This window comes from Haliotis rubra, unplaced genomic scaffold, assembly GCF_003918875.1.
Source record: "Haliotis rubra isolate DU_JTF1 unplaced genomic scaffold, ASM391887v1 Scf569, whole genome shotgun sequence".
NCBI lineage: Eukaryota > Metazoa > Mollusca > Gastropoda > Lepetellida > Haliotidae > Haliotis > Haliotis rubra.
In genome coordinates this window covers 558,156-581,534 of record NW_025767267.1, presented here as the reverse complement: position 1 = coordinate 581,534, position 23,379 = coordinate 558,156, and the positions used below count along the sequence as shown (strand labels likewise).

Sequence of the window (23,379 nt, the reverse complement as noted above, 5' to 3'; positions counted from 1 at the left end):
TCTTTGATGAGTCCAACAAGAACAATTGATTACACAAGTTCCGAACATCAAAAGAGGGAGACACACATAATTACACCTTTCGTTAAGCTCATGAAAAACAGCTTGTTTTTTTTCCAAATGGATTTTATGTTTTCAAAGGTCAAATCTTACTGCAGGTCTTTTCAGATTCTTTTGATATGGAAAAGTTGTATGAGAAATATTCAGGTATTGATGGTCTTTTTTATCTCCTCCAGACAAAAAGAATGTTGACTATATTTTGTTTCTGCTTGTTTAGGATCTTCACGGATGTTTGCTTGTTTCTTCTGTCGTTATTTCAGCATTTTAATGAGTTAATAACACAAAAAAGTGAACTGAATATTCAAAAAAATGACCATAATCATCAGAAGTCTCCTCTGAAAGAGTTTATTGTACATTTTTAACTCCTATATAACCACATGTTCTTCCAACGCTATCAATTAAATTTGCCAATGTGAAGGACCTCTAGCTTTCCACTGGCAATGTCAAGGAGCTAAAGCTTTGAAGAAGTGTAGTGAAAGATCTTTGTTTTTGAACCAAACAACAACTGGTTCTCAACTTTAGACGTCTGCTATTGATACACCACAGCGAGGAGATCTACCTTCAAAGCAGCATATTTGGTTTAAACATATTTTTATTCAAATTAAATTTAATAGAGATCGGTGAACAAGCTGTAAGCTTATATGAACACCTCTCCCTTACAAAAACGAATAATAATTACATAGTTTGGCTGTTAGTCATTTATACGCTGTACATAGTTCAAAAGAAGAGAGGTATGTCGACATCATAGGTTGAGAGTAAACAATCATTATCTTGAGAAAAGGGCGTCAAATCTGTCTGATTTTATGATATATAAATGAACAGATTCAAGAATCTGCATATTTACAGGTGCAGTTGCATGGACTTTTACGAATAATACTGAGTGTAATGTATATCCTTTTTGGTAAAAGTACATGTTATTTCGAGTTACAGTATATATTGGACAAGTAAAGAAAAAGTGAAAAAACTATTTGAGGCTCTCTATACTGGTACCAGCAAAATGGAGGGTTTCTAGCACAGAGCAGTTCAGAGTAGCATTTCCAGTTTCAGTCCATTTGATCATACTCACATATTGATACTTTAAAATGGAGGTTCCACTGCTTAAAGCTGTTAATGGTCATCTAGTGTTGATACAGTAAAATGAAAGTTCCACAGCTTTGGGCCATATAGATAGTCCTAGTATTGATACTTAATGAAAGGTCCACAGCTTTGGGCCATATAGATAGTCCTAGTATTGATACAGTAAAGTAAAGTTCCACAGGTTTGGGTGCGAAAGGTCCACAGCTTTGGGCCATATAGATAGTCCTAGTATTGATGCTTAATCAAAGTTCCACAGCTTTAGGCCATTGATAGTCTTTTAATATTGATACAGTAAAGTGAAAGTTCCACAGGTTTGGGCGATATAGATAGTCCTAGTATTGATATTTAATGAAAGGTCCACAGCTTTAGGCCACTAATTGTCTTCTAATACTGATACAGTAAAGTGAAAGTTCCACATTTTTAGGCCACTAATAGTCTTCTAATACTGATACAGTAAAGTGAAAGTTCCACATCTTTAGGCCATTAATAGTCTTCTAATATTGATACAGTAAAGGGAAAGTTCCACATATTTGGCCACTAATAGTCTTCTAATATTGATACAGTAAAGTGAAAGTTCCACATATTTAGGCCATTAATAGTCTTCTATTGCTGATACAGTAAAGTGAAAGTTCCACATCTTTAGGCCATTAATAGTCTTCTAACGCTGATACAGTAAAGTGAAAGTTCCACATCTTTAGGCCACTGATAGTCTTCTAATGCTGATACAGTAAAGTGAAAGTTTCACATCTTTAGGCCATTAATAGTCTTCTAATGCTGATACATCTTTAGTGAAGAATATATAGCCTAAAGCCCACAAATATATCAATGCTTTTGAATGAATAATTCGTTTAACCTTAACAAGACGTTAACAAGATGTGTATTTCTATTATTGAAGACCATGAAGTCTGAAGAAAACCAGTTGACAATTTATCTAGTTTGAAGATCCCTCTCAATCCCTTTGAGCCAGTTGAAAACTCTAATAAACTTGCAGACGAAGAAAAACATTTCACATAGCTGAAAACAATGCCTTGGCATTTCAAAGAAATATTTCTCAATTTCTTGTAAATACACATCTCATTTGTTGGTTTGGTAAACCACATTTAAGTCCTTGTCTCGCCAATGTCTAATAGTTTAAAAATAGTATCAGGCTTATATGAGACTTGTAATGACATTTTGTAATGTGCAATACAGTCAAGGTAAATGTCCTTCGCTGTAGCAATTAAAAAAGTGCAAATCAAATTCTATTGTTGTAAGCAAACTAATTGGTAACAACTTCTGTACATTTGTGTCTGAGAATGTAACTAGTGTTGACTAGAGTAGCAAATATAAAAAGATAAAGGAACCAGTAAAACAGATTCCTACGTTGTAAAAAGGCAAATGGGAATGAAAAATACAGCTATTAATTCTTTCACCATCAAACCAAATTATTGTTGCAAAATGCTAAGCCATGGTCCGTAGCATAGCAAAACTGATTGCAAACTAATGCCAGATAAGTAGCAAACTAAGCTATTGTTGTAACAAACTAAACTATTGTTGTAACAAATGAAGCTATTGTTGTAACAAACTAAACTATTGTTGTAACAAACTAAGCTATTGTTGTAACAAACTAAACTATTGTTGTAGCAAACTAAGCTATTGTTGTAACAAACTAAACTATTGTTGTAACAAACTAAGCTATTGTTGTAGCAAACTAAACTATTGTTGTAACAAACTAAACTATTGTTGTAGCAAACTAAGCTATTGTTGTAACAAACTAAACTATTGTTGTAACAAACTAAGCTATTGTTGTAACAAACTAAGCTATTGTTGTAACAAACTAAACTATTGTTGTAACAAACTAAACTATTGTTGTAACAAACTAAACTATTGTTGTAGCAAACTAAGCTATTGTTGTAACAAACTAAACTATTGTTGTAACAAACTAAACTATTGTTGTAACTAACTAAAGCAAACTAAGCTATTGTTGTAACAAACTAAACTATTGTTGTAGCAAACTAAACTATTGTTGTAACAAACTAAACTATTGTTGTAACAAACTAAACTATTGTAACAAACTAAGCTATTGTAACAAACTAAGCTATTGTTGTAACAAACTAAACTATTGTTGTAACAAACTAAACTGTTGCTGTAGCAAACTAAACTATTGTTGTAACAAACTAAGCTATTGTTGTAACAAACTAAACTATTGTTGTAGCAAACTAAGCTATTGTTGTAACAAACTAAACTATTGTTGTAGCAAACTAAACTATTGTTGTAGCAAACTAAACTATTGTTGTAACAAACTAAACTATTGTTGTAACAAACTAAACTATTGTAGCAAACTAAACTATTGTTGTAACAAACTAAACTATTGTTGTAACAAACTAAGCTATTGTTGTAACAAACTAAGCTATTGTTGTAACAAACTAAGCTATTGTTGTAGCAAACTAAGCTATTGTTGTAACAAACTAAACTATTGTTGTAGCAAACTAAACTATTGTTGTAACAAACTAAACTATTGTTGTAACAAACTAAACTATTGTTGTAACAAACTAAACTAAACAAACTAAACTATTGTTGTAACAAACTAAGCTATTGTTGTAACAAACTAAACTATTGTTGTAACAAACTAAGCTATTGTTGTAACAAACTAAGCTATTGTTGTAACAAACTAAGCTATTGTTGTAACAAACTAAACTATTGTTGTAACAAACTAAACTATTGTAACAAACTAAACTATTGTAACAAACTAAACTATTGTTGTAACAAACTAAACTATTGTTGTAACAAAAAACTGTTGTTTGTTGTTGTAGCAAACCAAAGCTTGTATTGTTGTAACAAACTAAACTATTGTTGTAACAAACTAAACTAAACTGTTGTAGCAAACTAAAGTATTGTTGTAACAAACTAAACTATTGTAGCAAACTAAACTATTGTTGTAACAAACTAAACTATTGTTGTAACAAACTAAACTATTGTTTGTAAACTAAGCTATTGTTGTAACAAACTAAGCTATTGTTGTAACAAACTAAGCTATTGTTGTAACAAACTAAACTATTGTTGTAACAAACTAAACTATTGTTGTAACAAACTAAGCTATTGTTGTAACAAACTAAACTATTGTTGTAGCAAACTAAACTATTGTTGTAACAAACTAAGCTATTGTTGTAACAAACTAAACTATTGTTGTAGCAAACTAAAGCATTGTTGTAGCAAACTAAACTATTGTTGTAGCAAACTAAACTATTGTTGTAACAAACTAAAAGCAAACTTGTTGTTGTTAACTAAGCTATTGTTGTAGCAAACTAAACTATTGTTGTAACAAACTAAACTATTGTTGTAACAAACTAAACTATTGTTGTAACAAACTAAACTATTGTTGTAGCAAACTAAGCTATTGTTGTAGCAAACTAAACTATTGTTGTAACAAACTAAACTATTGTTGTAACAAACTAAACTATTGTTGTAACAAACTAAGCTTGTTTAAACCATTTGTTGTAGCAAACTAAGCTATTGTTGTAACAAACTAAGCTATTGTTGTAGCAAACTAAACTAAACTATTGTAACAAACTAAACTATTGTTGTAGCAAACTAAACTATTGTTGTAGCAAACTAAGCTATTGTTGTAACAAACTAAGCTATTGTTGTAACAAACTAAAGTATTGTTTTGTTCGCTCGTCACGCTGAAGACCCGGGTTCAATTCCCCACATGCTGTGATGTTGCTTTACTGTTTAAGAGTGGTGTAAAAACCAACTCACTCACTCACTGTCAGCTACACTTCATTTCGAGGTGTGAGTAGATGCAATTACGGTAGGTGGTGATTGCTGTGAATAATTCGGACCGGAGTTATGAGTATCAGAGGGATGTCACCGCAGTTAATATAAACATGCTTGAATGACATTTTGAGTAAAATTAATAAACTAGATGGCAAACATAATTTCTGACATGCAAAGAACATGTTTTATTGCGAGATAAGATTTTAATCCCATGTAACAACATGATTTACTTGCGTAATCCCATATGGATTTGTTGATACTCTGTTTCTAATGACTGACACCTGAAGATGAGCAAAGGATTTTGGTTCGGCCTATGTATGGAACATACCATTTTGATACAGATTTAAGGATCAAGTTAGGACCTGAGGTTATCTATGAGATTAGCTTATCTACGGTATTTCAAAACGTGCTATTGGGATGTTGCAATAAGTGTGCTGCTTTCTATAAGTATGGGTTCTCCACCCTCAGATCAGATTAAGATCAGGCTTGCTTATGTTACTGGAGATAAATGACGTTAACCCACATCGGTGGACAGGTTCACTGTTTCGCTGTACATTAGGACTGCAAAACATGTTGACGGACACTGGATTGTAGGATGATGGCGGATAAATGAATGATATAAGATGGAGGCGTGATTGAATGGATGAATGATGCTTGGATTGGTGATGTTTCGTAATGTAAGTATATTGAATGGATTGATATGACTGGATTGATGATGAATAGCTCTGGTTGATGACTGGATTGGTGCAGAGTGATGAAAAGTGGATTGATAATGGATTGGTGATGAAATATGGATTGATAATAGAATGGTGATGAAAGATGGATTGATAATAGAACGGTGATGAAAGATGGATTGATAATGAAAATGGTGATAATAGAACGATGAAAGATGGACTGATAATAGAACTGTGTGATGGATTGATAGTAGAATGGTGATGGATGGATTGATAGTAGAACGGTGATGAAAGATGGACTGATAATAGAACGGTGATGAAAGATGGACTGATAATAGAATGGTGATGAAAGATGGATTGATAGTAGAATGGTGATGAAAGGTGGATTGATAGTAGAATGGTGATGAAAGATGGATTGATAATAGAATGGTGATGAAAGATGGATTGATAATAGAACGGTGATGAAAGATGGATTGATAGTAGAATGGTGATGAAAGGTGGACTGATAGTAGAATGGTGATGAAAGGTGGATTGATAATAGAATGGTGATGAAAGATGGACTGATAGTAGAACGGTGATGAAAGATAGACATAATAGAATGGTGATGAAAGATGGACTGATAATAGAATGGTGATGAAAGATGGATTGATAGTAGAATGGTGATGAAAGATGGACTGATAATAGAATGGTGATGAAAGATGGACTGATAATAGAATGGTGATGAAAGATGGACTGATAGTAGAACAGTGATGAAAGATGGACTGATAATAGAAGTGATGAAAGATGGACTGATAATAGAATGGTGATGAAAGATGGACTGATAGTAGAACGTTGATGAAAGATGGACTGATAATAGAATGGCGACGAAAGATGGACTGATAATAGAATGGTGATGAAAGATGGATTGATAGTAGAACGGTGATGAAAGGTGGATTGATAGTAGAATGGTGATGAAAGATGGACTGATAATAGAATGGTGATGAAAGATGGATTGATAATGGAATGGTGATGAAAGATAGACTGATAATGGATTGATGATCAATTGTGAATGGATTGGTGATGAAGGATTTTCCGTTGTGTTATCAGTTAAACAATTGACCTGCCCGTGCATGTGTTTGTGACGTGGCACCATTGGAGCAGGATATACTGACCTGTTAATTTTTCCTATTTGACAGTGATTCAACATATACTCATGCTACAGTTAAAACCATTCAATGTTTTTATGAAAGTGGAAAGGGTTTCTTGCCTTTATTTAGACACTGATGTCAATTTATCCATTGTAACACTGTTTAAGTCACTTTAACCCACAAGTTTGTTAACTGCAAACAAATCAGTGCTAATACTAATATATTTCCTATGCATGATGAGCCAGTTTGATGATCAGCTTCAAGTAATTGGATCATCTGTATATGAGCGACATGAACGAGATGTTGATTTCATCAGATAAAAGACATGAAATCCCAACCTTCCTGAGACGTCTTGATAAGACAGGTGGTAATTAGCGTTATGTATTTAACCATATTTATTACCCCGGAAGTCTCCCGATGCACTGGACAGGCTGAAATTGACACGGATGAGTTACAGCTCTGGCAGATTGTCTACTCATGAGGCATTTATTTTGACAAGTCTCATTTCCTGGTCGTTAATCTTCGTGACCTATGGAGGTATGATGTGATATTTTAAAAATGATGTTTGATCATATGAAGTGCTTAGATTGTTGAGACAGTGTCAGTAAATATTAAACTTCTACACCAGAAAATGAGTGAGTGAGTATGGTTTTACGCCACTTTTGAGAATGAATATGTTTGTATGTTATGCTTGAATGACCCGCTTCATGTTATTTTCTGAGGTTTGCTTGATTCTGGTTGAGGGAGTCATACAGGTTTATATTTTGGCATTGTTGTTTCTAAATTTGGTTGGTATGTCAAAAGAATTTTTAGAAAAATTATCTGCTTTTAGAGGCTGAGAGAGTTAATTGGTAGATGGTCCCCTGGGGTTAGAATTGGTCTTCAGCAACTTAAACAAAATCTGTATGTTCTTGTGTATTTATGAGGATAGTTTCTATGATGCCATCTTATTAAAATGCTGGTTCTTTCAAGATCTTGGTGCCTGTGAAGATCCGGGTTAGAATTGGTCTTCAGTAACCCATGCTTGTCCTATGAGGTGACTAACAGGATCGGGTGGTCTGGCTCACTGACTTGGTTCACAAATGTCATTGTATCCTGATTGCATAGATTGATGCTCATGTTGTTGATCACTGGATTGTCTGGTCCAGACATGATTATTTACAGACCGACACCCAATAGCTGGAATATTGCTGAGTGTGACGTTAAACAACCAACCAACCAACCCTGGTTCTGGCAATACAGTTCCATCTGGGTTATAATGGGTCACCAGCAGCCTGTGTTGAGTCAGGGGCCATAGGATAGTCAGCCTCAGTCACGTGTTTGTCTTTGTACACTGACCACTTAGATCAGGCCCGATTTCTCGAAACAAACTTAAGTCTGAGTTTTGACTTAAGTTAGAGTTTTTACTCAAATTTGAGAAAATGCATTTCCCAGAATGAACTGAAATCGATATTAAACTCAAACATAGTAGACAATTTGAGTTTGGTGGATTGATTACTTAAGTTGTTTGGGCGTTTTTATCTTAAAAATGCAGCTGAGTTAAAAATTCAGCTGCTTCAAATTGTCAAACTCAGTTTGAAATTTGAGTAAAAACTTAAGTTTGTTTCAAGAAATCGGGGCCAGGGCTCATAAGATCAATCATTGTTGTGTCATCAAATCAGGAGCCGTGGGCTAGCCTAGTGGGTAAAGCGTTCGCTCATCACAATGAAGACCCAGGTTCGATTCCACAGATGGGTACAATGTATGCCTCTTCTTCTCTTTTCTCTTCTGACCCGTGAAGATCCGGGGTAGAATAGGTCTTCAGCAACCCATGCTTGCCACAAAAGGCGACTATGTTATACTAGGATCGGGTGGTCAGGCTCGCTGACTTGGTTGACACATGTCATCGGTTCCCAATTACGCAGATCGCTGCTCATGCTGTTGATCACTGGATTGTCTGGTCCAGACTCGATTATTTACAGACCGCCGCCATATAGCTGGAATATTGCTGAGTGCGGCGTAAAACTAAACTCACTCACTCTTTTCTCTTCTTAACCCACCCCCACCCTCACCCCTGCTGGAATAATGCTAAATACAGCGTAATATCAAATTCACTAACTCACTCAATCTATAAATCTGGTCCAGATTCGATAATTTGCAGGCTGCAATATTTATAGAATACAACATCAAACAAACAAGCTATAAATTTGTGTATTTGAAATCTGAGTTTCCATTTATTGAATTATCGGTTTTTGTTAATAATACACTTGCAGTTCTGCTTTATTTCAATCCATGCCAAACATTTTCATGATAATTATATTCAAAACATCTGTTTGCTCAGTGAAGAAAAGTTTTTTGACTTATACATGAACTAACTCTATTTTTTCATTGATGTTTTATTTTCATTATAGACTGATTTATTTTGAAAGGTAACCAAAGAAGGACTAGGATTGCTAAATTGCCTGGCCTTTCTGTTCAGACTCAAGTATTTCTGAAATAAATCAATCACAATTGATTCCATGACGTCATTGATGTGTCTTTCAAATAAAGTTACATAAATAAAGTTACATAAATAAAGTTGCATAAATAAAGATTATAATTACCTCAATTTTTCTCTGATTTATACATGATGACTCATTGTATTGATACAGCAAGAAAATTAAATAAAAGCTTCCAAAATAAAACAGATATTGAGATCTGATCATTTTGTGGCTCGTATTTCAACAAGACATTCTTCTCTGTATATTGGCGATGTTTAAAAACCTGTCATGACTAATACCATTGAAACTTAAAATAGGACGTGTAGTTTGATGCCAATCTCAGCGACCAGGGAGTGGATGGAAGAAGTAAGTGGTTGATGTAATTGACTAGCAACATGGAGGATACAGATGTTCATTTCATGACGTTATACAGCTGTCACGATTGGTGATGCACAATGTGTCCCGGTTGACATGCACTGAGCTCGTTTGTAAAACACCCCCACAGGATTTTTTTTTTTTCTGATTAGGGGAGGAGTCCGTGGGTACCGAAAAGGAATTATTCCTATAACTTCAGTCACAATGACCTTTCCAAACTGTTTGTCAGTTTCTTTTGAAGCAAATAACTATATATTCTTTTTATGTGTCAGTCAGTGAGTGAGTATGGTTTTACGCTGCTTTTAGCAATATTCCAGCAACATCATAGCGGGGGACACCAGAAATGGGTTAACACATTGTACCCATGATGGGAATCGAACTCAGGTCTTCAGCGTGACGAGCAGACGCTTTAACCATTAGGCTACCCCTACTGAATGTAGGTTTCCTTGTAGACTTGTGGCCATTGCCTCATGGGGCAGAACACAGCCATGTTTTCATGAACACCTCGTGTCTTCAATATTTGATAATGATTGGGTAGATGGCTTGCTGTGTGTGTTGGTGATTAGGTGCCTGACTCTGAGGGTGTGGGTTCGAATCCCAGATGGGACTCAACCCAACAAAAATACTAGAATCTGCTCTTTACTAAGAAAGTGTAATCCCAAATATAACATGTTACATTGGACCACTTTCTAAATGACATTGTGTGTTCATGTTTATGATATTATCAGAATTGCACAATGGACTCAATCTAGTGGAGATTTCTGATAATCATGGAAACGGTATTTCTTGCTTTTGTTTACAGTCAGTATGCTGATAAGGTGCCAATTGGGGTTCACAATTCACTGTTCAGAGTTGCCTCCCTTTGCCGGTATTTGATGAGTTTAAATCCCAAATATTAGCCTTGATATTGACTGTTGGATTGTCTTTTCGTTCCAATAGAGTTAATTATGATTATACTGAACCATTAGAGTGAGTGAGTGAGTTGGGTTTTATACCACTTTTAGCAATATTCCAGCAATATCACCATGAAGGACTCCTGAAAATGGCTTCACACAATTTAACCTCTGGAAAACTGAACCCAGTACTTTCGCATGACAATCTTATGATTTAAGCACCACTGTTTGATTTATGCATTAAACCATCTTCATCATGTTAGAAAAATATTATTGGAACAAAGATTCTGTCCCTTGTCTTGCTGATATTGGCCCTCTGTTATATGTCGAAATTTGATGACATATTTTAATCGTTATATCATGTGCCTAATAAAACTGTTTCTTTCCATGCTAAACATTTTCTCATAGCACTGTAATAAATGAACTTGGAATCTGATTATTCAGATTTATTGAAAATTCTTGTATCAACTGCAAAACAGCTGTCTCCAGTTTTGTACATATTGACAGTAAAACATGCAGGTTTTATTGTCCCCTTTAGATTAAAGGTAAATATCACAATAATTCAAAATCGACATGAAGTGTACATTTCTCATAATAGATTCAATTGTGAGTGTTGATTTCAAAACCATCAATCATTCTAAGTGAGATGTATGACTTTCAATGCCAACCCCATGTTTTGTTAGATTTTGGTTTGTTCAGATCATTCTGCTCTGAATGAACTTTTTTCATATCAATGAAATAGACAATCAGACTGATGTCAATAGCAATGTATGGCTGTTGAGATGATGCAATAATTAAAAAAATCAAATTGATGAAAGTTTTCATATTACATATTTCACACTTTTTTCAGCTATAATGAAAACTGTAGACAAATTTCAGATTGGTTTTGAGCAGTTTAAATATTTCATTTAGAAATTTGCTCAAAGGCAAGTGTGTTTGATGTATGAAATGTGTGGCACCATGTGTGTGAATTATTATTCATCCGCAGACAAGAATCTTGACATGAACGATGCAAGCAATTTGCCGAACTTTGCAAGTTTCTGACAAAAAATATCTGACCATTATCTGAGATCTGGGTTTGTGTCATTTGATCAATTTCAGAAAGAACGTCTTGGTTGATGCAATTCAAAATTGTTGCAGAGATTCAGGTTTCATATTCTGTTTGATTCTTGATCAGTTTGTGTCAGTTTCAGTTGATTTGATTCGAACATTTATTCACAAGAAGGCATCGGTGCCAAGTTCTTGCAACTTAAACTTGCTCTCTGCCTGGTATTTATAAATTTCAAAATTTAATATACATATTCATCATTCCGAACTGGCTTCCTTGGGAGATATTAAGCAGTATCTTCAAGGATATATCATTACAGTGAGGGGTGGTGGAGTAGCCCAGTGGTTCATGTGGTCAATCGTCACACCAAAGACCGGGTTTGATTCCCAGATGGGTACAATATGTGAAGCCCATTTCTGGTGTCCCATGCCGTGATATTGCTGGAATATTGCTAATAGCGGTGTAAACCCAACTCACTCACTCACTCATTACAGTGAAATGAAATCAAAATACTTCGTGACACCGCTGGTTACTGTGATGTCACAATGAAATGAAGTCACTTATTTTTTCGCGAGTAAGTGAATCAAAAAGGTTTTACACTATGGGCAATATTCCAGGAATATCACAGCAGAGGACACCCCCAAGGGGCTCCAAATATTGTACCTTATAGCTAAAATACATGGAATTATCATGAAACGGCCGTCCCATTATCAGAAATTTGTGGGCCGCTGCAAATGATATTGGACCGCTCAACCTTAACGACGGGCCACTATCAGTTCTGTTGTCAAGTGACGTCATAGTGGGTGCATGGGCTTACGTTTATTCAACATTGGCTTTGGACTGGCAGATATTCTAGGTCAAACAAGTCAAAGCAACCCGAATTCCCACTTTAAATTGCGGTAATATTGGCTTTCTTGCTGGTGCTAACCTCAACAATTGCACTATTGACGTTGTTGTTGTACCAAAACCGAACACTGACATAGTTAAACATGTTGCAGGCTATGGTCTTGTCAAAGACCAAGGTCGAATATTGTCACTTTCTGTTGTGTCGTCACTTGAATTGTTCGATGACGTAATTGCATTCGGGCAGTCAACTCCGTCAGAAGTTGGTTTTGAGTAAACTTACAGTCAAATTCCTTCACTGTTTCCTTTTTCTTTTCAACACAAATTCCATGTATTTTAGCAATAATAACGGTAATGCTATTTTTGAGGGCATTATCATTTGCAGAAGCCCTTGGTCTTTTCAACTGCCCTCCTTCGTCGGGCAGTTGATGGAAGACCTCGGGCTTCTGCAAATGATAAGGCCCTCAAAAATAGCATCACCCTTTATTCATGGGAATCAAACCCAGGGTTTGGTGCAATGAGCAAACACTTTAACCACTTGGCTACCTGATCACCACTACCTGAATATGAAACAAATCTATTTGACACTGAAACTGGTTAGCTGTGCTTTTAACACTGAAGACATTGTTTATTACTGTTTGCAAAGTAAAAATGTTAAAGGATCAGGTTAAATGAGAAAAGTTCTCGATAAACGTCAGTGCGTTAAAACTTTTAATGACCTATATTGCTATTATTAATATAAAAACTCTCTGCTAGGTTTCTTTATTTGATTTGATCACCAAATGACAGTTCTGGTTAAAGCCATAACCGTTTTGCCAACAAGAAAACTTTACAAAGAAATATCAAATGTGTGTTTTTTTCTACAAAACCGTAATCTGACTACTTCCTTTGTATGTAAGAAACAGATATCTCATAATTATCTATTGATAGTCATTATGAGTCATCTTCTGTTTGTCATTTTGTTTACATGTCTCTGACCCGAATACTGAGAAAAACTAATATAATAAAAGCAAAACATCACTCACTGTTTTCATTTCTCTGCCAAACTTAATAACTTTTGTATTTGAATGAAAATATGTATCTGTAATTATGACAATCATCACATGGCTTTGCCATAAAAAACATTGCTACATTGCAGGAATCAATTCTGCAGTAAGTACCTGTTAGGATCCGGGTCCGAATTGATCTTCAGTAACCCATGCTTGTTGTAAGAAGCGACTAACGGGATCGGGTGGTCAGGCTCGCTGACTTGGTGGACACATGTCATCGTATCCCAATTGTGTAGATTGATGCTCATGCTGTTGATCACTGGATTGTCTGGCCCAAACTAGATTATTTACAGACCGCTGCCATATAGCTGGAATATTACTGAGTGTGGCGTAAAACTAAACTCACTCACTCTGCAATAAGTTGCATGACACTGCTCTAAGGGGAAGTAACTCCAGCAGTTGTGGGTGCTTTGTCTGGTCTTGACGGAATTTCTTTTCTTTCTTTATTTTCCTTCCAAACAGAATATATTCAGAAAAACGAAAAGGTCTTATGTAGAAATATGAATTTCAAATAAATATGTCAAGGATCTAATGCAGTGATATATTTTCCAAAACCCATACAAGACTTTTAAGACTTCTTAAACAAATCCTGGTGGTCTCTATTACAAGATGGTTGTTGCAGCTTTCCGAGGAGCACATACATACGTCTTGTCAACCCACAGTATGTTATACAATATCTCCAGGTCAGCATGACCTTGTCAGATCTTGTTAGGCCATCGATATTTTCTATTTGTTTCTCATCTTTAACATCAGCCAACAAGAGAGCAGGCAAAAAGACAATTTAAATAAAAATTGCACTTATTCTAATTCACATAAAATATGAAATTTTAAAATGTAGATCACTTTGTCAGAGTATTTAATTTAACTGATGTTGAAGGTGGGGTTGTTTGGCTTTGGAAACAAGTTTTTAATTTAGTTACATGAAGAAGGGTCAACGTGACCTGGATTTTTGTGTCTGCAAGGGTAAGATGATATTTTTATTACGTCTCTGCATAAATTTTAACAGCGTCAGGGAAAATTGAGATCAGAAAACATTTTATTACTTTTTAGTTTTTATTATTGGTCTTCGAATGAAATTTCAAAGTGAGTGGGAGATGGGAAAAATAAAAAAAAGGTATGGAAAGCTTTATCAGGATTTCAGACCATTTCTTGGATAGCATGGTGAGTTAGGGAGTGTGTGTAGTGTTACATTAGAGACACTGCAAGAGCAGTGTTGATGTACCCTCATTGTTTGTTTTTGTTCCCTAAACATTGAATTGGGGCGGTGGGGTAGCCTAATGGTTAATGCGTCCGCTCGACATGCTGAAGACCCGGGTTTGATTCCCCACATGGGTGCAATGTGTGAAGCCCATTTCTGGTGTCCCCGCCCATGATTTTGCTGGAATATTGCTAAAAGCAGCGTAAAACCATACTCACTCACTCACTAAACATTGAATATCTCCACATGCAAAATGTTAATAAATCATTAAGACTCTGTTTTCGTAATTCACAGAATTATAGGTCTGTGAATTAGGTGTTTCATAAGTAATCACCATATGTAACAGTAAAACGTAATAATATTATAAGTTGTTCACTGGTCTCGAGGGGCCCATGGTTGATGTACCCTCGATGTTTGTTTATGTTCCCTGAGCCCTAAGGGCAAGGGGCACATAAACAAACATCGAGGGTATATCAACCATGGGCCAGAGGGACCAGTGAACAACGTATTTATCTTACCGAACACCTCAATGTTACTTTTGAACTGTTTGAAGCATGGGTATGGGATCGTAGTATGGAGTACCAGACAACAAGACGACAAGAAAAACAAATTTAGAGTTATCTCCCTTCCATCGATTTGCATTCGCAAAACATCGGTAATTTCCGTACATCATACGTGATTCAATGTTGTTCGAGATAAAGAATGACTACTACGAAGTACCATATGAGTTCGGCATTCCCAGCACTCAAAGCGGGGTACATTGAAAATAATAGAAGAACGCTCCGCCAATCAGAAAATGGCATTTATGTGTGAGGCAAGATAAAGTTTTATGCTGCTTTTAGTCATATCACGGCAGGGCACACCAGGTTGAGGCCCTTTGAGTTCATTATGACCATAGGGGGTGGTGGGGTAGCCTAGTGGTTAAAGCGTTCCCTCGTCTCGCCGAAGACCCAGGTTCGATTCCTCACATGGGCAAAATGTGTGAAGCCCATTTCTGGTGTCCCCCGCCATGATATTGCTGGAATATTGCTAAAAGCGGCGAAATCAAACTCCCTCACTCACTCGTTATGACCATAGTTTACTGTATGTGTTATGAATCGACATCAAATAGTGATTAGACCAGGTTTTGATGAACACACCCTGCCACGTCGGCTGTTGTTCCAAAGCAGACACAGACACTCTATTTCTAGCAATATTCCAGCAATATCATGGCACACCAAAACCTAAAGTTTGAGGCCCTTTGCGTTCAATACAACCATACCCGTGAAGGTCCGGGTTAGAATATTGAACTTCAGTAACCCATGCTTGTCGTAAGAGGCGACTTACAGGATTGGGTGGTCAGGCTCGCTGACTTGGTTGACACGTGTAATCGGTTTCCCAATTGCGCAGGTCGATGCTCATGCTGTTGATAACTGGATTGTCTGGTCCAGACTCGATCATTTACAGACCCCCGCCATATAGCTGAGCTGGAATATTGCTGAGTGCGGCGTAAAACTAAACTCACTCACTTCACTCATTTCAATCATATTTTACTGAATCTACATCAAATAGTCAATAGACCAGGTACCCGTGAAGATCCGGGTAGAATAGGTTTTCAGCAACCCATGCTTGCCACAAAGGGCAACTGTGCTTGTCGTAAGAGGCGACTAACAAGCTCGGGTGGTCAGGCTCGCTGACTTGGTTGACACATGTCATCGGTTCCCAATTGATCGATGCTCATGCTGTTGATCACTGGATTGTCTGGTCCAGACTCGATTATTTACAGACCGCCACCATATAGCTGGAATATTGCTGAGTGTGGCGTAAAACTCAACTCACTCACTCATTAGACCAGGTTTTGTTGAATACACCCTGCCCTGTGGCAGAAGCAGACGCTCTATCCATTAGTCTTGGGAGGTGTACAGGAATTATCTGGGTTCAATATGCTAATGTCTTTGGGGAAAATATATGTTCAATACTGAAAGACAATTGGTGCATTGGTTGTAAAGAAATACTTCCCAAGTATGTTTGTCCAGGTCAGATGATGATGATGATGATGATGATGATGATAAAAGATGTTGATGAAGTCAGATAATCAGCTTCCTTCATGAGAATACGATGAAAGTTTTTAAATCTTTATGAAAGAATATGAAAATGGAGTGAGTTGTTTTTGCTTGATGGTGTATATATTAGAATCGATGGATTTATGGAAAAAGTGACACTGAAGTTTATTATCAAATAATAAGAAAAAAATTATTATTTCAATGACATCTCATTTAAACCTAGTTATATCGTTCAGTTCAATTATAAAATTCAGTCGTTGAAGCGTTCACTTGTCCTGCTGAAGACCTGGGTTCGATACCCATTTCTGTTGTCCCCCACCGTGATATTGATGGAATATTGCTAAAAGAGGCATAAAACTAAACTCACTCACTCACTTCAAGTGAGTGTCAAAAATGGTTCTGGTTAGGTGATCCATTACAATGGAATCATTTGCAATATATTTATTATTATATGTTTATTATTATATTTATTATTATTGTAGGGGTAGTTTAGTGGTTTGTCGTACCTTGAAGATCCAGGTTCGATTCCCTACATGGGTACAATCCATGAAGCCCATTTCTGATGTCCCTCGCCGTGGTATTGCGGGAAGATTGCTTAAAGTTGCGTAGAACTAAACTCACACATTATTATTGTTATTAATATTTACATATTCAAATTTATACTTCCTTGATATAACTGAAAGGGTAGCTGTGTATAAATGTGCATTATTTGAATGTACATGGAAGTTTAGGGCCTATATTTCACACGGGTTGAAGCGACTAGCCTGCTGCTGATGAGGTAATCAAATACATGTCACCGTCAATGTCGAAATACCCATTGCACATCCTGACAGGAATCATTAACATATTGATTAAAGAAACATGACAGCATTGATCAGAAATTGCACATCTATATGGGATGAAAATAGGAGGGACAAGTCTGGCTTGCCATGACTCTTTCTCTCTTCTTTGGCAGGGAACCGCGTAATTGAACGGAAATTAGCTCGACATTGTCATTTGAATCGCCATTGCCTTGGTAATAGGAAAATTGGACGACTGGGACCTTGTCAACTGACCATAGCATTGTCTTCCAGTCCTTGAGGACAGTGATGGTGGGCTACTGACCATGTTAAGGTCACCCCTACGATCTTTTTCTGTCAACAAGGAAAGCCCAACGGATGTTTAGTGTTTGGTGGCAGGTTAAGAATGATTGAGCTTCTAAAACTGGAAACAATGAGAAACACAGAGGAAACATTCATTGGAGAGAATGAGCACTTAGGCCGATAATCTGTTTCTTTAACCTTTGACATTTGTGTTGTAAATGTCTGTGAAAAGTGAGATATGTAAAGACAATGTTCAGGCAGAATAGTACTTCAGGGATGAGGGTTTAGAAGTCAACAGATTTTTGGGTTGTGTTTTAAATTAAAACTTCAGTGTACGAAACTTTGAAAAAGGAAATGATTAAAAGAAAAGTTCTTGAAAGAGGTGAGGTGAAATTGGGTTTAACGTCGTGCTTGAGAATATTTCGCTCATATGACGACGTGCATGCGTGTGTATGTGTATGTGCGGCTGCTTGTACTAGCCAAGACTTAAGCTGGTTTTATAGTGCTAGCCCACTGTGATACCATGCCGCAGTGAAGCATGAATACCCCACTCAGACACATTATACTGACTCCGAGGCGACCACTCCTTGTTGTACCCATTAATGCCGAGCGCCAGGCAGGGACCATCAAGTACCATATTTTAACGTCTTTTGGTATGACGCGGTCGGGGATCGAACCCGCGACCTTCCACTCTCCGGGCGGACGCTCTAACCACTACACCACGGAGGCGGTAGTTCTTGAAATAGGTATTGAATGAAGCATAACTTCCTATGGATGATAGATACAATATGAACAAGTCTTGCTGTGTGGACCGAAACAGGAGGTAAAATAATGGAATGGGGATAGAATGATAAGTAATAACAATACTGATGATGGAGAATGTGGTAGTGGTGGTGATGATGGTGGCAATGAGTGAGTATGGTTTTATGCCGCTTTTAGCAATATTCCAGCAAAATCACGTCGGGAACACCAGAAATGGGCTTCACACATTGTACCCATGTGGGGAATCAAACCTGGGTCTTGGTAATGAAGAAGAAGATGATGAACTAAACACTTTAAAGTTAGGCTACCACACCACCCGATGGTGGTAATGAAGAAAATGATGATGATAATGATAATATGATAAAGTTGCTGCAGCTGATAATAGCATGTTATAGGAGTGATGGTGATGATGATGGTGATGATTATGGAGATGATAATGTGATGATGATGAGATGATGTGATGATGGTGATGATGATGATGATGGAGATGATGATGATGGTGATGATAATGTGATGATGGTGATGATGATGATGATGATGATGATGATGATGATGTGATGATGGTGATGATGATGATGTGATGATGATGTGATGATGATGGTGATGATGATGATGTGATGGAGATGATGATGATGATGATGATGATGATGATGTGATGATGATGATGATGATGATGGATGATGATGATGATGATGATGTGATGATGATGGAGATGATGTAATGATGGTGATGATAATGTGATGATGGTGGTGATGATGATGTGATGATGATGATAATTGTTGATGATGTGATGATGATGATGATTGATGATGGATGATAAAAATTATGATGGACTATTATTCATGACAGATGATAAAGATGTTATGATGATGGAAATTGATATCATGATAAAGGTGCTCCTGCTGGTGCTTATAATTACATCATGATGATGATGATGATGATGATATAAGTATGGGAGTACTCCACCATGTGCTATGATCCATTTGCTCTGGACATAAGGTGACTCATTCATCTGTTCAGGTTGGCAAGTCGACATTTTTTCACTATTACAATTGACACAGCTTTTACCAGTGTTGTCACTTTCATCCACTGTCCTTCATTTAACAACAAAAGGCCTTATCTTCAGCCAGTGTTTTTAACAATGTACGATACAGGAAAGATACATCTTTGTAAGTGACGCAGACACGAAACTCACCCCAGGATGCAATTAACACCCATTTCAGGAAAGATATTAAACCAAGGTTTGTTTTACGTGTCCGTCAGGATGTAATGGAATAGATTCCATCTCTTTAGTAGAAAGTAATGCTTTGGATGTTTCGTCTCGATGGAGACGGGAATATTTAACGCCCATGTTGCCATACAACACACGGCTTGCAAGAAATGTCCCTGCCGGTGAGGAGGGTTTATTAGGGAGCAGATTTCCAGAGCAGTGGTCTGATGGTTTAATGACAGGCTAAGTTGGTACAGAGCAGTAGCTGTTTCAGTATGGAGTCGTATATTTCATAGTTGTACATTTCACCTGCTTTGTGTCAACTGAACTTGGATGTGATTCTGTTCTGAAAGTTCTTTGTTTCTCAGCTGGTTTATTTCAAGTTTACTTTTGATTGGTGTATGGACCTTTTAAAATAATTGCGAAACATGCATCCGACCCCGTTGATCCTTGGATGCTCCACAGCCAAGGTCATCATGTGACGTTAATATCCAATTGGTTAACTGGTAACTTTTCCAATTCATTTTCGAATATTCCTGAAGAATTTTTTATTCCAGGCTTTTACTGTTGAGCATTTTGGGGCTATGTAGGACTGGACATGTTCATCTTATTCCAGAACACCTGCCGGGTGATAGTCGTAAAGTTACTGTTGCAGCACTGAGACTCACTCACTCACTCACTCACTCACTCACTGATAATGAAATCCCTTTGGTGTCACTTCATATTTCAAGCTGTATCTGTCACTCACTCACTCACTGATAATGAAATCCCTTTGGTGTCACTTCATATTTCAAGCTGTATCTGTCACTCACTCACTCACTCACTGATAATGAAATCCCTTTGGTGTCACTTCATATTTCAAGCTGTATCTGTCCTCACTCACTGATAATGAAATCCCTTTTGGTGTCACTTCATATTTCAAGCTGTATCTGTCACTCACTCACTCTCACTCACTCACTGATAATGAAATCCCTTTGGTGTCACTTCATATTTCAAGCTGTATCTGTCACTCACTCAGTCAACATCCCTTTGATGTCAGTGATGACAACATCCCTGTCAACTTGTATGGTATGTTATATATTATCTGCTAAATGCGAGGATTGAACCAAGGGGACATTTCCTTTGAAGGCCTGGCCATGTCAGTAAAAATCCAATCTCATTAAAATAGCTCCTGTTGGCGTGTATAACCTTTCTAGATGCATGTATGGTGATCAAGGGAGATTGTAAAAGAAATAGATATTGTAATTAATGATCTAAATATATGTTATAGACTGTGTAGTTGGTGCCATGTTTTTCTGTGGAATCGGCCAATACCAACATATTCTAGACAAGAGTCTAACATGGGATGTGTCAAATTCAGTTGTTAAAATACACCTGTATATTCTTGTGTGTTTATGAGGATAGTTTCTGTGATGCCATCTCATCAAAAGGCTGGATCTATCAAGATCTTGGTGCCCGTGAAGATTTGGGTTAGAATTGATGTTCAGTAACCCATGCCTGTCGTAAGAGGTGACTAACAGGATAGGGTGGTCAGGCTTGCTGACTTGGTTGACGCATGTCATTGTATCCGAGTTGCGTAGATTGATACTCATGCTGTTGATCACTGGATTGTCTGGTCCAGATTCGATTATTTATAGACCCCACCATATAGAATATTGCTGAGCGCAGATTTAAACAAGAAACCAAACCAAAAACTTCAAGATCTGGGATAAAATTGTATTCAGCAGTATGACTTTGTGAGAAGTTATGAAAGGGATCACATTTTCAGGATCAGTGGTAGATGCTTATCGTCATATCCCAGTTTTGTAGACTGATACTGAGGATGTTGGTCACTGGATTGTACGGTCCAGATTCAAGTATTTAGATACTGCTGCCTCAGCCCTCCAAGAATAAGTAAGATCTGAATGCTTCATAATATGCCATCCAGGAGATATTTAGTGGCAGTTTAAGACTGTGAATTCTGAACTCCTGGGGAGAGTCGGATTGGCTGCTTTATCTTGATTTATCATTATAACCTTTGCTTCATCACAAATTCCTTCACCTGGGAATCAACTGAGACAAACTATTTGAAGTATATTTTTTCAAGATAAATCAGTGAGTGCCCCAATGGCGCCAGTCTATGTAGATCTCTGAGGGGATTTGTAATGATTTGTTGAAAATGGGTTTCATGATTCCATGGTGCTGGACCGTTCCATGTGTAATCCCAATGTGATGAGCGTTAAGGGATTGATCATCCGTGCAAGATTCGGATTTACACACTCACTTATTATTTATCACTCGGGACAATCTGACACCAGTTACGACAAGATTGTATTCTGACTTCCATAGTACAGAGTCTTGTTATATATGTCGCTGGAACCATCAGAAATACTGTATTCCCTCAGTTAAAAGTCTAGGTCCATATTGAGTATATTTACCTATTAATATTTAGCAAATGGCTTGGATTACTGTTTGGTTATCCCAGGTAATAATGTGCTGCGCTTTGATTGTTAGCGCTATGAGCATTCACCGATTTTTGTTATTAATATGTTTTAAAGATTATTATTATTATTACCTTTGTTTTTGCTTTTGTTGTACCTGCCAAGGACATTTTTTTATACAGAACCTTATTCCTTATCCCAAAATACAGAAGGAATAGGTTATGTTTGAATTTTGTTAAAAATATGTAAGATCGTTTGAGAATAACTTTTTCTTCTGAAGTCTGAGGTAAAAATTAACCAGTGGTCACTCTGGTGATTCCACCACAATTGGTTAAGGCAGGTTGATTGTGTGGTCATAGGTCTATGATGCAATTTAGTGTATGTAGAGTTGTGTCCCTTGACCATACCAGGATACACTTATGCTGAGTTTGAATTCCAGAATCCAGCTGAATTTGATCCATGTCCTTATTGTCATGGAATTTTGTTATCATTTAACATGACAAGTAAATAGAGTTGTCTCCTCTTGTTTTTGCAGGTCAACGAGGAATGCAGTACTCTACGTCTTACACTCGCGGAAGTCCAGCAGGAGCGGGAGGTAGCCAAGGAGGACGTCTCCACTTTGCAGTACAAAGTCGATAGCTTGGAGATACTAGTCAGGGTAGGTGCCATCTCATCCTGTTTGTTTGTTTGTTGTTTAACGCTGCACTCAGCAATATTCGAGTCTTGACCAGACAATCCAGTGACTTACAGCATGAGCATCAATCTATGCACTTTGGATATGATGATATGTTTCAATTAAGTCAGCGAGTCTGACCACCTGATCCCGTTTGCCGCCTCTTATGACAAGCATGGTTTGCTGAAGACCAGTTCTAACCTAGATCTTCAGGGGTTTCCAATGGGAGGGAGTAACTGATAGAACATAAAACAGTTTACACAGATATATATCTGTAGATGGAACCTTAAATTGGTTGGAGAACCTTTATCTTGTTTATCATATCACAAAGCAGTTTATAAATTTTAAAATTTTAAAAACACATTTATTGACTGGGATCCGATGACATTTTGACAGCATTAAAACAAACAAACCTCCATGTTATCATGGACACCATGATAAAACCTAACTCACTCACTCATTCACTGAAACTACGTATGATGTTTACCATAGAGTCTCCTGTTTCAAGGTCCATGGAGTATTTTTAGAATGATATTAAATCTGCTTATTGAGTTCTGTAAAATTTCTAAAACGTAGGTGTCTAAAATGGAGCCTTGTCATAAACCCTTGTTATAACCTCTGTGTATATGTGGTT

At 36.9% G+C, this 23,379-nt stretch overlaps 1 protein-coding gene across 1 annotated transcript in view; it reads left to right on the top strand.

Annotated features, from left to right (window-relative positions):
- The window catches only part of LOC124254225 (RIMS-binding protein 2-like), a 171,066-nt gene that overhangs the window by 96,221 nt on the left and 51,466 nt on the right, over positions 1 to 23,379 (top strand). Inside the window, exon 7 of the mRNA XM_046688114.1 lies at positions 22,608 to 22,730. Coding sequence (XP_046544070.1) covers positions 22,608 to 22,730 — 123 coding nt within the window. The remainder of the gene's footprint in view (positions 1 to 22,607; positions 22,731 to 23,379) is intronic.